Source organism: Maylandia zebra, linkage group LG2 (genome assembly GCF_041146795.1).
Source record: "Maylandia zebra isolate NMK-2024a linkage group LG2, Mzebra_GT3a, whole genome shotgun sequence".
Classification (NCBI taxonomy): domain Eukaryota; kingdom Metazoa; phylum Chordata; class Actinopteri; order Cichliformes; family Cichlidae; genus Maylandia; species Maylandia zebra.
In genome coordinates this window covers 39,012,923-39,029,817 of record NC_135168.1, presented here as the reverse complement: position 1 = coordinate 39,029,817, position 16,895 = coordinate 39,012,923, and the positions used below count along the sequence as shown (strand labels likewise).

At 40.3% G+C, this 16,895-nt stretch overlaps 2 protein-coding genes across 3 annotated transcripts in view; both read left to right on the top strand.

Annotated features, from left to right (window-relative positions):
* adamts2a (ADAM metallopeptidase with thrombospondin type 1 motif, 2a) overlaps positions 1-6,666 on the top strand; it is a 146,899-nt gene extending 140,233 nt beyond the window's left edge. For both annotated transcript variants that reach the window (XM_004571705.4, XM_076873267.1), the window contains one exon: positions 2,869-6,666. In XM_004571705.4, the coding sequence (XP_004571762.3) occupies positions 2,869-5,642 (2,774 nt within the window). In that variant the 3' untranslated portion in view covers positions 5,643-6,666. The remainder of the gene's footprint in view (positions 1-2,868) is intronic.
* Positions 6,667-6,796: 130 nt separating this feature from the next.
* On the top strand, positions 6,797-16,895 carry si:dkeyp-72g9.4 (uncharacterized). Its single transcript, XM_004571704.2, has 2 exons — positions 6,797-14,812; positions 15,807-16,895. Exon 2 carries the CDS (start codon positions 15,809-15,811, stop codon positions 16,574-16,576), a length of 768 nt encoding a protein of 255 aa, XP_004571761.1. The 5' UTR covers positions 6,797-14,812; positions 15,807-15,808; the 3' UTR covers positions 16,577-16,895.

The following is a 16,895-nucleotide window of genomic DNA, read 5'->3' as shown; positions in this document are numbered from 1 at the left end:
CTCTCTCTGTCTCCTTTGTGGAGCATTGTGTTGTAACCGCTGGCCAGTCGAAAACTCAAAAGATGAACAAAAAATTTGATGTGAAAAGGATTTCGTAGTGGCAAGGCGAACAAGTTTTCATTGGCATCTCCTGAGATGTGTCGAAGAGCCGTTCACGTGCGAGGGGACCCCCCCCCCTCTGCATTCGGCGGCCGTGATTTGCGCGAGCTAGCTGCGTGCTATCATGCAGCTGCGCTTTTTTCTTTTTGTAGCGCATTGTCAATGTGGGGGAGAAACAGGTGTCAAAATAAACAGAAAAGGTATAAATATCTATATAGAAAAAATATATATATATACATATATATATAATATGAAAGCTTTACTGTGAATGTGATCTGAGGACATCTTTGCTAAAGTGCTCATCTGACATATTGGTTCCATTTGGGGATGAGAGTGGTGTCTCATCCAACGTTCCATTCTCAGATTGACAGGAACTCAGCACAGAGGCAGGAAGTGAAGTCAGTAAACCTTTTGATTTTTGTGGGAGGGTCTTCTGAGGTGACGACACAAAAAAAAAGAAAAAGAAAAGAAGAAAGAAGAAAGAAAAAAAAACAGGGTAGTTTGACCAATTGAGGTTGCTTCCCATTTCACCTCATCATCAGCCATCCTCTCTTTGACTGTTATACAAAAGTTCAATAAATGCAGCTTATTTGTGCTTGCAGACTTTAAACAAATACATCTATAAATATATTTGTATTTATATATAACTATAAATATAAATCTATATGAGTAACAATAATATTAATAATGTTTTACCATGAATAAGCTGTAGCTTATTTGCCTAAAATCTTTGGACTGCTATTGATCGCTTAGATCCTTGACTGTTATGTGTATTTTTTTATTGATTTTACATGAATACAGATGAATATTTAATAAAGGTAAAGTGTTTTGGGGGAAAGGGTTAGACCTATATTATGCAGGACTTGGTCAGTTATTTGCCTCTCCATTTTCTCAGATGGATCAGTGGTTTACTGTTGCTTCTCGTTTTCTTTACGGCCAGGATCACGTTTTGTCATGCACATTTGCGTCCATCACCTGTGTGTTTGTATCAATCCGTGCGTGAGTGCACTGGTGTGTGTGTGGGTGCGCGTCTTTGTGCATGTGTGTTTGGGAGGATGTATGCGTTAGATGAATGAGCGTCCTTAATCGTTGCGTGTTTGTGTGTGTGTGTGTGTGTGTGTGTGTGTGTGTGTGTGTGTGTGTGTGTGTGTGTGTGAGAGAGAGAGGGTGCTTCATCATTTGGGCTTTTACACATTGCGATCAGATACAGAAATACCTCATAAACTTTGATTTTAGAGCGTCCGATGATCTCATTTTATTTTGGTGAACATTGAAAACATGAACAATGCCTTATCTTGGATTGAATGTAATGGCATTTATCTGTGAAAGAGATGGCTTTACTCATTCAAAGTTTCACTCGGAATAGAGGCAGCTTCAAACCAACGTAACAAACTCACACCCACCAACCATCAAACCTACCAAGATGATGTTGGACCAATGTCCGACTACTGGGAAGGGTTTCCAAGGGCCTAGGGTATTGACACATGTGGCATCTAGAAAAAAGAAAAAGAAAAAAGAAAGAAAAAAACACTTCAGACTTGTCATTGTATTGTGAACACATATTTCTGTTGTGACTATGTAGCGAGCTATCCAAGGTTTCCTTCTGCTGGAGTTGGACTGTATGAGACCAAGCCAGACCTAGCAGTGCGATACTGTATATAACATTGGTGTTGACTGTATTTAATAATGTTCATGACTGTTATCTTCTTCTATAATATTCTATACTATGGGTAACTGTTTCGTGGCTTCACTGGCCTGCTGCGTGGGGCTGGCTAACGTTTGGCTAACGTTGAAGAAACATTCAGATGGACTACGTGCACTGCGTCTATATGCACTTTGATTTATCAGGGAAATTTTATTAATGTTTTGTAAATGTTTCATATGACACTTAATGTGCCATTCCAGTTTTTACATCAACATGAAAATTATGTGTTTTATTTAAGCAGCAAATATCATTTATGTATTTCATCTTTGTTTGTTTTCTTTTGTTTTCTTTTTCTTCTTCAATCGATAAACAGATTGACTGGTTGATTTCCAAGTAATCAAGTGTTTTACCAAAGTGACTGTGAACTTGTAACTTTCGATACAGTTGAATTATTTTTCTTAAGAAAAAAAATATATCTATATATTGAGAGGGGAGGGCGGGGCGTACATCTCATTGTTTCAGTTCCTGTCATTCTCAAAAGCAAAGTTGTATCAATAAAAATCGTTTTAAAAAGTGTGATCTTTCTCCTAATGGGAATGTTCACTGGTTAGATTTTTTTTGTCAGATTGGTATATACTGCAATAAGAAAGTAGTTATTTTTGACTGGCATGGTACAAAAAGGGTACAAGTCAAGTGGTAGACTTAATATTGAACTGAAAATGTTGCACGTCTGAAAAAAATGAAGAAACACATGAGCAGAAGCAGAATTAGATGAAAAATCCTGATCTCTTATAGGTGCAACACAAGACTGGCGACCCTTATTTTCCCATTTCAGTTGCTCTGGATGAATCTCATCAATGCTCTTGATGTGTGGATTTTTCTCCTTTTTTCTCCTTCCTGCATCCTCTGCTAGTGGTCTGGCTTTACTACTGTACTTCTAACAGCGTGAAACCAACATGTACTTTCACTCACATGTGCATGGATTTATGTCTGCGTAACTTGAGAGTAATGCCAATTTGTAACAATATAGTTTTGTTCACGTTCTTTAGCATAGAGCAATCTCACACACACATATTATCGTAGCTTCTACCTCTCTGTTCAGCTTTCTGTTTTTTTGTTTACAGGCCGTTGTCATGGAGACCGGTCTGTCTTCTGTCGCATGGAGGTGCTGAAACGCTACTGCTCTCTACCGGACTACCAGCGCATATGCTGCGAATCCTGCAGCAATGTCCCTAACATAGTGCCTGTCCCCAGCTCCACCCCCAGAGCCACATCCATCACAGTTACATCTCCTCCAACCACAAGCATCCCAAGCTCTGGCTTCACCACCTTACAACCCTCCAAAGCTGTCATCACATCAGTTTCTACCATTAGTTCACCGTCTACTGCTCATCCTCCTACATCTTCCCCTACAGCTCCTCATGCCACCCCACTGAGTACCGCACAAATGATTACCATTCATTCACCGGCTACCACCAGGGCCCCTGTTTACCCTACAACTTCTTCCATAGCAATCACCAGGGAGTCCACAACCATTCGCAGTGTTACTACATATCCTCTACCTTTGCCTCCTCCAGACATAAACAACAGCACTGAAAATCTGGTGCACACATCTACAAATACACCAGTAACATTTGGTTTGAAAACGGACACAACAACAACCACTCTGCCAATGACCCAGCCAGCAGAAAACCGTAAAAAGACAGACATCCTACAGAACTCCAAGCCTAAGAAGACTATTCCGCCAAAGAAAACCTTGAAAAAGATGAGTCCAACAAAGCAGAATCCAAAAAAGAATACGACCCCGAAAAGCATTCCAGGAAAACCCTCTATACCAAAGCTCAATCCCAAGAAGTCATACAGTACTCCAAAAAAGGTTACCTCAGGAAACACTTCTCCGAAAAAGACTACTCCATCGAGCACTACTCCGAAAAAGACTACTCCATCGAGCACTACTCCAAAAAAGACTACTCCATCGAGCACTACTCCGAAAAAGACTACTCCATCAAAGAATGTTCCCAAAAAGACTACTCCAGTAAAAACTACTCTTAAAAAGAATACTCCATTGACCACTTCTCCAAAAAAGACTACTCCATCAAACGCTACCCTCAAAAAGATTATTCCTGCTATCACGTCTCCAAAAAAGACTACTCCACCAAACACTACTCCAGTGAAAAAGACTACTTCATCAAGCACTGCTCCCAAAAAGGCAACTTCAGCAAATAAACCCCCCAAAAAGACTCCAGGGGAAAAAATTAAACCTTCCCCTAAAAAAGATGCTCCACCAAATTCCAATACTCAAAAGAAAACTGAACCAAAGATAAAAGTTACAAAGCACAAGCCACCAAAGAACCCAAAACCAGCACCCAAAAGTGGCTTAAACTCACAGGCAAAAGTTAATCAGAATATATTTAAGGTGGTAAAGACTTTTCCAAAAAAGAAAAAACATCATTACACAACTACTCCTCCTTCAACCAAGCAACCACCAACAGAGGACTTTTTTTCTACTATTTCTTCCAGCATTACCTGTACAACGATAAGCTTCCTTTTCCCTGAGTCAAAAATCAATGTGCCATACAACATTAATAACGTAGAAGTTACAAATGAAACTCCATGTTGGTACCATGACAGCACAAATACTGGACCAACAACACCCAGTACTTTCGATGATCTCGTAATACCCACTGAAAATAGTTTGGTCGAGGATGTCACAATGCCCAGGGAAGCCGTGCCTTACATAGATGTCCCAGTGACTAAAAGCGTTGACGTTTCAGTTACCAGTAGCAACAATCGCGATGGTGGTGACATCACAGTGTCTTACACTAAAAGCGGCACAAACGTATTAACAAAGCCCAAGGTTAACAAGAGTAGATTTAAGGTGGTAAAGACTTATCCAAAAAAGAAAACACATTATTACATAACTACTTTCCCTCCCTATTCAAGTGGGCAGCACCCAATAGAGGATCTTTCTTCTACTATTTCTTCAAGCATTACTGGTACAGCAATGATCTCCCTTTTCCCTAAATCAAGAATCAATGCCCCATATGTCAGTAATAGCATGGAAGCTACAGATCAAACTCAATCGTGGTATGATGACAGTGCAAATGCTGGAACAACAACACTAAGTACTTTTGATGATCTCGTAATACCAACTGAAAACAGTTTTGTCGAGGATATCACCACGCCCAATGAAGCCATGCCTTACATCACTGTGCCAGTGACTAAAAGCGTCGATGTTTCAGTCCCCAGTGATAACAATCCCAGTAGTGATGCCATTACAGTGTCCTATAGCAAAAGTGGCGTAAACTTAAAAGCCAAAGTTGATAAGAGTAGATTTAAGGTGGTAAAGACTTATCCAAAGAAGAAAACACGTTATTACACAACTACTCTCCCTCCCTCTTCAGAAGACAATGGTAGCAATCCCAGTGGTGATGACATCACCGTGTCCTACAGAAATGTGGGCGTGGTCAGTAACACCATGGTGATAGAGGACAGCCTCACCATGGCATTCCCAATCATAAATGGAGATGACATGACAGAGCTAAGCTCTTCATCCTGGCTGGATCAGGCGGAGTACATCCCTGCGAATATACCTGTTGACACAACATCTTCAAACACAGGTACTGCCTCACCTCCCACCACAAATGCAAACCCAACAACCCTCACCATCTCCACTCTAAGACCTCCACGAAGTGCTGAGAAAAACAGTGAAGACAACTCGATCGATGTTTTTTACAGCAGGGTCATCAACTCGGAGAGCGACATCTCTCAGAACAACTTGATCCCAAAGCATCGGATCAACCTTAGAGAAAGAACCAGGAACAAACGCATTCAGGAGCTCCTAGAGGAGAAGCGAAACTTTCTCTTGAGGATGAAGAGAGGCCACGCAGTACAATAAACCAAGCCTTATCATTTCTCTTATAGAGATGAACACTTTGTCTGAAAACACCGCTTATCTGCCGCAATGCTTTCTAATGGGTAGTTCCACCAAAAAAAGAAAGAAAAAAAAAGCTGTCATATCAGTCAAATGTTTGCACAGTTGCTTTGAGTAAAGCCCTTTAGGGTACCGATTGCTGCAAATCGCCTTGCCTGTGCACACACAATAAAGAGAAGCAGAAGGAATTAAAAAAAATGTACATCCAGGATTACAGCACTTTACAAAGCTCGGCTTTTATTTCCCTAAACCACCCTTTGTTTTGCTTAAGAATTCAGTGATAATGTAGATTTTAAAAAATGACAGTGGTACTGACACTCGCACGGCAACAAAATCTACCACCTAGAATCCAAATTTTCATCCCATTTCAGATTACAGCCCAGGACTGCAGTTTGCACAGTACAAATATGAATACATTTCAGTTGAGTGGCCAATACGCAAAGCAGACATTTAGCTTCTATTTCACTTAACTGCAAACTAAATTGCAAAAGTTTACACTGGTTGGATTCTGTTGTCATTTCCAGAGCAGTTACTTATCTCTCAGGAAGTAAAGCTACAGTATGACAGTTTGATGAGGGACATTGCCAAATACTTGGTGCTTAAATAGTAAATTATAATATGTCATTAAGGTAAGCAGTACAAAAAAATAACCAGAGAAAAAGAAAAAATACGCATTTTTATTAAAACATTTTTACATTCAAGGGTGCTTTGTTTGTCACGGCTGCTAAAAGCGATGTCCCTCATGCATTTATTTCTATAGGAAAACTACAAAAATTTAAAAGGAAAGTATGCAAGGCTTTTTATGGTATCTCTAGCCAAAGAAAAACTTTGAAGGCCAGTTTGTTATCTTTATTTTTTTTTGTATAAAAGGTTTTGTTTGTGCATTTAATGTGCGGCAACTGCATCTACAAGTCTTCTTGTACAATACATGTATATATGAAACAGAAGTTAATGTTTACTATTTATTAAAGACTAAGTGCCTGTGGTATTTTGCAATCACAAGCGTGATTTTTGTTATTGTGGCACATGACAATACGGACACACAAACCAGCCATGGACTCAGCTATTTGTGAGTAGCCATCAGAATTATTACAAGCTGTCCTTTAATCTATTAATATTCCTTTTTAAAATTGCAATACCTGGCACCAGGTACACATACAAAACATAGAAGCTAATTCCTCTCAACATTGCACTAACATTTCTCTTGCTTTTCTTTATGACAACAAAATCTGATAATGTTAGGGCCATGATTTTTGATGTAATGTTATTCCATCCCAAAGGTCTGATTCTGTTCATCTGGACATAGCGTTTTCAGTGGGAGAAACATTTCGTCACTCATCTGAGTGACTTCTTCAGTCTCAGCTGACTGCAGGTTTCCCCAATCTTATAAACAGTACATTTGCACAATAACTGAAACTAGCACAGCTGAATGAGCAATGGGCTGTGAGGTCAGTTCCTTGATCATTAATATGCAAATTGTCATGACTGTTGATTAATGGCCATGAGTACCATTCACAGAGAGCTGGGGAATGACTGCAATCACAGCACTGTTAGATGGCAAAAGATGTACCCTTAGGCCCCCTCCTCGATTCAGAGATAGTCTGTCCCTTTTCACGTAAATGGCCTCCTCGACTCCGCCCTCAAAGCAGCGTTCCTCCCTGTCTAGAATGTGTACATCCTCATCATTGAAAGGGTGTCCACTGGCCTGTAGGTGTATTGATCATTGATCAGTGGTCTTTGATCAGTGATAATAGCAATTTCATATTAAATATCAAAGAACTGACATCACAGCCCATTGTTCATTCAGTGGGTTGGCTTCAGTTATTATGAAAATGTACTGTTTATAAGGTTAAGGTCAGGTGAGACTGAAGTAGTCATTGGATGAGTTACGAAACGTTTCTCCCATTGAAAACGCTACGTCCAGATGAACAGAATCAACCTTTTGGTATTTCTTACCTGTATAATTGAGCATGCATCAAGACAAATGTTATTACATGTTATTACAATCAGGGTGTTACCTGTGTAAGTAAAGCTACAGTATGACAGTTTGATGAGGGACATTGGTGAATACTTGGTGCTTAGACAAAGTTTAGATGGACAAAATCTAAGTAATCATGGTAAAAGTGTTGGTGTAGCATGACCAGGAAATAAACTGACCTGAACTTTACAAGATATTTGACTTTGGCAACCTCTGGCAACCTTGTATACAACATTTAGCCCAGGACATGAATTACCTTTCCTTTTTCTTTTTCCTTTTTTGTAATTAAGATTCATGACTCTCTTATGTCATATGGGTTTTACTTTGATCACTATAAATTTCATATGGTCTATACTGTACTGGGTGCACAGGCCAAGCTAATAAAACAGCTGCTATGCATGACATTTTGTAACAGAGATAAGCAATTAAAGTGAACTTTTTAGGCTTCGCATTTATTTATTCACATTTTTACTTATTTGCTCTGTCTTATTGACAGTAAAAATTGTTTTTAAATAAATAGCTTATATGAGGAAGTATTACTCTAGCGATATTTGCAAATGTATCTGAAGAGCTGTGAAACTGTGTCTCAACCACTGTGTCCTTAATAATCTTTGTGAAATAATTTGGAAATTTTCAGAATATGTCGGTGCAGAAATGTACGTCCATGAAAAAAATCTAATGTGTGAACAAATTTGAAAATATACACTGACAAAATGCATTTGTTGAGCTGCAAATGTTTACGCATATTTGTGACCCCACCCCACTTAGTGTGCACTGTGCCTCAGTACTTTATATTTATTCATTCTACGCACCGAAAAATCTCTACATACTTGGAAATACGGATTGGGAGATTTTTCTTTTTCTACACACGTCAAAATATGATTACGCAACAAGATTCCGAGAAAACATTTTGCAGAATAATCAACACATTTAGAAATCTCAGTGTGCATCCAGAGTTTCTAATCACATTACAGACACCTGGACTGAGACACACTTACACAATTCTCGGGGGAAACATTTGCAAATTCTGCAACCATAATACCATCGAGCACATACTCAGATTTAGAAAACAAAGTTCAAACTTCACTACAAACGTTCATTTACATGCTCCCTCTGTTCTGTTTCTGAGTTTTTCAAACCTGGCTTGTACAGTCTATCATAAAGTGCCCACGCGACTCTTGCTACAGTCATTTCCATTGTTCCATTGTATCTGTCATCAGAATATTAAATTTACTCATAAATGCTTCACATGAGCATGTGCATCAAATTAAGGCTGCGTGGTCAGCAACGCTGGCTGTCAGATTTCATTTTGTGCCACTTGGAGAGAAACAAAAAGCACAGTGTGTGCTTGCAATGCTGTTAAGTGTAATATTTGTATCCTCGTAGGCTCAGTTGTTGCCCTCCTCAGGTCTGAAAAGAAGAGAAATATTAATTTACAGTGGAATGTCAATATTTGCCACATTCAATGGCATAATGAAATTTATTCATTTGCTCACACCAGTAAATTTTTGGATCAAAATGATTCACAAATGAAAGTCTATGTTGAAAGGCGTTCCTGAACTCAATAGTCAATCAATAGTCCTCCAGAAATCAAAACCACTTCAATAGAGTAAAACATATGGGATCTATTCCAAGTATATGACATTTAAAAGTCAGCATTTTTCTCCTAGCATGGTGTAACATGTTCACGCAGCCTATTAATTGTGAACCAAACATATGACTTTTTTTTGTTGTTGCTTTTACATCAATTTGACAAGTTTGGTCTTATAACTTATAGCCTGCCATTTCTTCAGAAAGTAATCCTGGATAGCCCCTGTAAGACCAAAATGGTTCTTAAGTTCAATGTTTTCTGTAAGACTTGGAAATTTATTGAACAAAAGAACGTTAAGACTGTCTAACTGACCCGGTTTGACCCATGTTGGTACGATCGATAAAGAAGGTCGTTGAATCTTTCATTCAGGAGGAATCAAATCAGCTGTGGTCCACACGCACACAAACCACATGTGCAAACAGAATCTTTCCCAGAAACTAGCAGCTTTACAGGTGCAGAAGAGGAGTTCATAATGAGACGGGGAAAAGCAGATGGGCGAGTTCCGGGAACACTTCAGTTAACCAGATAAAGAACAAACTAAGTGAGCAAGATGAAGCCCAGAATTACATGTTTATGAAGAGAAACAACATAAACATGTGTAAACCGCCTGGGATTTTTAAGAAGACACCTTGAGGGTATCTGTAGGCAACATTTCCTGTTTGGAAAAGCAACAGCCCTTATTTCCAAACAGGTTTCCTGAAGGATGTGTTTGGTTTTTTTGAGTTTGAGCAAATGTTTAAGCAGGATCTGAACCAGCACTAGTAAAAATATGACTGACCTTAGCTTGACAAGGCCTCTGTAAAACAGCAGAGCGCTTTAGATTTTGTGATAAAGAAAAAGAACTAAAGGCAAAGCAAGTCTTGCTTCAAGCAAAAAAGCCTCTCGAGGTCCAAATCTATATTATTTGGCGACATGAACAAATATGTCTCATGGTGTACTGAGCCTGGTTATTGTTTGTTTGTTATATTTTATGTGGATTCTTTTTTAAAACTGACTCATGGCTTTGGGACTAGCTAGTAAATGACAGCAGTCCTGGCTCATTACAGTGCTGTACTCAGTAATGTACTCCACAGATCACAAGTGGTGAATAAAAAATGCAAATCACAGAAAACACCACACAAGAAAATTTAATTAAGTAAGACTTCAGTTAATTGTGAACCATGAATTTGATTAGATTACAGTCATCCACATAAATATGCATTTTCAAACCGGACAGCTTGTATGTAGAATGATGTACGCATTATACACGTGTTATTTCTCTCCTCTTGTTATTTTGTCCACTCCCTATAATTTGATTTCTTTTTCTCAATAATTTGCAAACAACGTTTTCTTGGAAATAATCATCTTTCTGTGGAAAATTGCACTCTCTGCCCTTCAGAGGACAACTGCTGTATCCAACCATTTCCAAGAATCCCTCAGGCAGCACATTCAAGCTCCCTTCAGCCGCAAAACACAGCCATCCTCCTGTGACTGTCTAATTCTTAGTGAATACACAAGTGGTTGTAAATATGGGGCTAATGATGGTGAGAAGATATGCATAAAACAAGACTGAATAGATGTGTTTTACATCAGCTTTAAAAGTCCAGACTTGCAGCTTTGTGACAGTGCTGACATTATCTGTAACCAGTCACACAGTGTTGTAAGCTGCATATAAACTGTTAGATGAATGAACAATTCACTTTTTTGAATGAATAAGTATTAAACTTTAATACTGTGGTAGATACGGATCTGCTTTTTTTAAAATGACATTTATTAAAAAGCACAAAGCTGTATTGTAAAAAGATTTTAGAGTAAGTAAAAAGCCCATGGGTTTTAGCAATCATAACCACAACCTTTAACAAATGTTGGTTAAAAAACACAAAAAGTAATTCAAAATTTTTGTAAAGCTTGGAGAAAGAAATGGGCGGTTGATTTTACATTTTGGATTTTTGGACTAACTAACAAGGTAGCTGTCTTAAGTTTGAATTTTGTTATCCAAAAATATCATGATGTAGCTGCTAATTGGAAGTTGTTCTGAATGTTGAATAGGACTGGTCCCTATATTGCGCTCTTCTGCTCAAACTGAGCACTCCAAGCGCTTTATACAACTTGCCTCATTCATCCAAGTACTTTTTTCTATGCTCGTTCTATGTAAGTGCTTACTATCTAACATTCACCCTCCAATAGAGGCATCAGAGAGCAACTGAGGGTTAGCATCTTGCCCAAAGATATTTGGCATTGAGGTTTGGGTTGAACCACCAACCTCTGGATTAATAGGTGACCTGCTCGACCTCCTGAGCTACAGCGACCCCAGTTCTACACTACACAAATCATATCATATTATGCTCATGTACAGTTGAAAGCTATCAGAAAGTGGGAGCTTGAGAATAATAGCCTCTGGTATGCTCTTGATAAGTCAGCTATTTCCCTGTAAACACACATAGAGCTACAGATATCATCACAGCTGTTGCTTAAAATAATCTTTTGTTTGTTGTTTCTTTCAGAAATTTGCTTGCTGCTGTTTTTGTAAGAACTAGCTCGGTCATTTATGTGCCTAGTGTTTGTCATTAGCAAAATAAGCATCAACTTGTGCAGTCAGTGTGGTGCCTGTTTGTATTAAACAGTCTGAGTGATGTAACTGAGGCAAGCCAGGCACCATTGTGTGCATGTGTGTGTGAAGCAAATTTAGTTTCTTGTGACTAGTTCATTAGAGGTCTATAAAAAGACAGAAATCTTTCTATAGGCTGATATAGGCAGATGTGTGACTCATTTTATACATTATAGGTCACGCTGCCTCCAGCACACGCCCTCACACACACGTGCAGTCATCAATACTGTAAGGGGGGAAGTGTTTCCCCCAAACACAAGGGTATATTGTTGTTTAAATACATGTTGGTTTGTCAAGTGTGAGTGAGAGAGAGATAATTGAAGGTCCTCGTCAGGCGATGAGAAGTGGGCTACTGGAAGAAGAAGGCACAAGGTGGCAAGAGATGAGAACAGGGCTGTTGGAATGCTACTACAAAAGTAACCCCAACGGAAGAGGTTACATGAAGAGGAGGTGTGACCTATGGAATTTTCAATACCCGACATCCAGACTGACGACGAAACAACTACTAGCTTAGTGTTCCAACATTCGGAAGAAAGAACTGCTATCACAACTGGAGATTGATGAGATACAACACAAATGCTACGGCAAGGGAAAGCCAGAACGTCAGGTCGCGGGGGAGATACGAAAGAAGGAGCACTGAGTGCAAGACGAGCTGACCTGAAATGCAGGATCATGACGAAAGTGGAAACTTGGACCCTCTGTATCCACTTACCAAGACAAAGTGAAGTACCTTCCGAAGGTCTACTAGAAGATGTGAATGCGGCATTATGGACAATCCATAATGCGACCATCACCAAAACCAACTAGCTGATCTACACCATGGCAGCAGTGATCACAGAGATGCTTGGCAAAAAGATAAACAGCCAGAAGAAGCAGTGGCCTCCATGGAGAAGGATAGTAGAGGCCAAGATCAAGGTGGCAGAGAGGGACAACTATCAGAGTTGCAGAAACATGCAATGAAGAAAGTGACGCCTAAGAAGTACAAGCTGCTTATACCTGAGGCATTGGAAACTGCCACACTAACGTTTACAGCCTTAGCCAGTCGATTGAAGAGATATACCAGAAAGACAGATATCATAGCAGATAAGATGAAGAGGCACATGATTTAATACACGAGCAAAGAATTTGTAGGAATACCAGAGGGGTGAAACACCAGCTCCTGGTAGATAGATCCATCCCTGGAGACTACAAAACCAGACTCACCAACCTGTGCACCACCTGGGTCCTGAGGAGTAAACTGAATGGGAAGAACAAAATCCTGCTCATCAACTCCCATGCCCTGCCAGGGATCAGACACCCTGCTGGGATAATAAGCTGGCCAAAGGAGGAGAAGCTAAAGATATCAAGATAAGGAAGCTTCTGACCATGCATAGAAGGGTTCACCCCAAATCCAGCACCCTGAGACTGTACGGTAAGGAGGAAAGCCGAGGACTGGTGTGTCAGAACCACAGTCCAGGATGAGACAATAAATATCTTGAAGTACATCAGGAAGATGGCCACAACTGACCGACAAAAACTGAATCCTCTTTACAAGCAAGAAGTTTGCCCAGCAGAATATTATCGTTTAAGATGAACGACCCAAATAAACTATAAAAGAGGCTTCTAGATTAAAAGGAAATCAATTCAATTTTAGCAGCAATGAAAGTCTGATTAGGAGAAATGAAAAGTATTGTGTGCATCCCACCACCTGCGACCCAGTTTTGAAGTCTTTACCCAAGTGACAAATAGCAGCCCCGTTTACCACGAACTGCAGAGGAGACACTGTTTTTGTTTACGTAACTCTCTTTATGTCTGCTCCAAATCCTCGAAATGCTCTTTTTTTCAAATAGTCCAGTTTAAGACAAGCTAAAGTGTTTTTGGACGAGTGTCTAAATGTGTTTTTAACCAGAAATTCAGACTGTTTCCTGGTGGGCTCTGAGTCTTTGTTTCTGTAAACTGCAGTCTGCTAGTGCATGCCACTGAGTATTAATGAAACATAATAAAACATAATAACACAATAAAACACGGTCTATGAAAACTCAATCAGGTGTAAAAAGCATTTCAATTTTTAAAGGTCTAAAGAGTCAGAAATGTATCTGCAGAGGGGAACTGTTGACTCATGTGAATCATGAGACGGGTTTCCATAAGTCAGTGCTCCCATGATCACTGCAATGTGTTGTTTGCATTATGTGCACACACACGCACACGCATAAACACACACACATGCATACACAGAGCAAACGTACCCATCTGATCAGATTATCTGCATGATGTATGTCACAAACTTTACACAACATGTTTACAGCTCTGCAGTCCTTTTTCCATTTTTGTTTTTAGAAGGAATCATTCATTTTGGCACATTTTACCAAAATTACAGTGGCTGACTGTGTTCATTTACAATGAGACATTTTTAGAAATGGCGTCTTATAAGATGAAAAAAAATGTGGAAAAAATAAACCTGTCTCCACTTTGTTTGTTTGTTTTGTTGTTTTCTTCTCTTCCTCTCTCCCTCTCTCTCTCTCTCTCTCTCTCTCTCATCACCCCTCCTTTGCTACATCTGTGTCTGAGTCTCCTTCCTCTTCCCTATTTCTTCTGCATCTGTTTTTCTCGCTCCATCAAAACAGTCAGCCAGAGACAGTGCTGGGGCTGAGGAAATGGATGGTGTGTCTATTTTTAGAAGCAGGGAAGGAGGGCAAACCAAAAGTAAGCGAGAGAGAGAGGGAGCGAGAGAGGGAGGAGGAGGATGAGGTGGAGGAGAGGGAGGGGGGATGTGAGGAGAAGATAAACCTGCATTCTGCCTCTGCCTCTGGTCAGAGACAGTTGAAGCTTCACAGCACAATTAACAAGCAGCAGCAGATGAAAACAGAGGATCGTAAATAAAATTGAGGAGACAAAAAAAAGAGAGGACGAGAGCGACGGATGCAGGCTGCTATTTAAAGCTGCACCAGGAGAAGAGACAAGAAAAGATTCGGTGGACTCAACAAAGATCATCCGTAAAGGTGAGTGTGAAGGCAAATTGAGCAGAAAACCTTTACATTATTCCTGAGAATGCATGACGAACACACACACAGAGTGCCTGTTTTGTGCTTCAGCCTCGAGCTGCCGCCGTGGAACCATTTTTAGCTGTTGTATACAGAAGGTGTGGTCTATATTTAGCAGTGGTTACACCTTGGAAGAAACTGGGAGAGGCTGGCATTTTGGTTTGGCTTGCGCTATTTTTGTCATGAGGTCAATACAAGCATATATTGTTGGCTACGCTCTGGGTTATAACAACTCGGCGCTCCACACTCTGAAACAGTTTGAGGCTTTATGTGTCTGAGATCCCACAAAACAGTCATCTGTGTGTGCAGCCTCTCACTGGGATTGTTTGTATATTGAACGGTCAACACACACAACTCCAGAGTAAGCAGCGCACGGTGCCTGAAATGAAGGGAAGGGAGAGGAGAGGCTTCTATGTTTACTTGGTTTTATCGATACAGCCAGCAGTTGTAGTCGGTTGTGTTTTGGGAGCTTCGGGCAATGTGAGCAATGTCCAGATGCACATTATGTCATTAGAAAAACACATTAGACTGATGAGGTGATTAAACAAGAGGCTTTTCAAAAGAAACTGAGGAAAAATTTTTGCAAATACAATGCAACACAACAGTGTGTACAAATGAGAAATTAACTCCAGAAGTTATAAGTCAGTTCGTGAGATAATAGTGCACAGATTAATCTTTTTATTTGTATCGTGTGGAGACACATATTGCAAGTTTCGACATAAATGACACACACAAACAGGGCTCTCACTTTGTAAACTAGGAAGTAAGATTGCATACGCTGCATCTGACCCTATCAGGAATGTGTCACATCTATCAAAATATCCAGTTTTCCAAATGGTGATTATATTTTCCTAAAGGATTCTGCTTTTTTGAGACTTGGATGCAGTATTTCACATTACACAGTTTTTTTCCCCATCTAAATGAGACCTCTCCCGTCTTGTCTTTCTCTCAGCTATGCGGCCGCGGTCCAGACTGCTCTCCAAGAGGAGACTGACGCTGCCCACAATCAGAGAGGGCAGCGAGGAGACGGTTAGAGATTTGAACGAAGCCAACACGCTCCATAATTCTGGTCACTGCCAGGCTTTGTCATCGGAGGACTACCTCCTCTCCATCTGCCACCTGGCCCACCCCACTTTTCCCAGCCGGGATGTTTCCCCGGACACTTTCCACACACAGCAGCAGGACACTGCGCAGCAGAAGCTGAGGCCATCGTGGATTGAATACAACTCGAAAGAGGAGGCACGTGCTGCTGATGCGCAGCAGGCAGAGGGGAAAGAACTAAACAGACAGCTGAAGTTTGGCAACTCTGACCCTCTTGAGTATATTTATGGACACCAGAACAGCTTCTCTACCCTCTCAGGAGGTAGGAGGAGAGCATTTGTCGAGGGGAGGTTTATGAGGCAGCACGGCAGCGTATGGGAGAGCAGAGTGTGCGTGCGAGCCCACAGCATTGCCCTTGGTTCAAATCCAGATTTCCCACAACAACATGAGAGCAGTTGCTCTGAATTAAACAGCAAAACTGACACTTCAGTTCCAAACATCTCCCCAAAACACACCTTGGCCAGGTCAGAGGCCAGCATAGCTTGCAGAAAGGCAGAGGGAGAGAGGCTGAATCCAGCCATCAAACAGTCCCTCATCTCTCAGTGGATCTCTGACTGCAGGCTGGCATGGAGGGAGGCACGCACTCGAGCCTGTATGCTTCCTGCCATTGCTGAGGTGTAGCATGTAAATGGACAGTCAATGTGACATTCTCCAGTAAATTATTCTAATCTTTTGTGTCAGTGCATGAGACATTGACATTAGGAGACACATAGAAATACACATTTGAAAAGATACAGAGACAAGTAAAGACTACTACAATTGTCCATCTGTAACATTATATCAGTGTTAATATTCACTATTACAACCTTTCTGCTCTTAATGTATGCCAGTGATCATAACAAACCATGAAAATGAGCAATTCTGTAATGTCCTTTTTAATATCTTCCAGTGTTTGTAAATGACATGAAGAAATAAAGCAGTCTTTTGATACTCTCTCTCA

Excerpts from the sequence above, each read along its gene's own strand:
- si:dkeyp-72g9.4 (XM_004571704.2), top strand. The coding sequence starts at position 15,809 with ATGCGGCCGCGGTCCAGACTGCTCTCCAAGAGGAGACTGACGCTGCCC.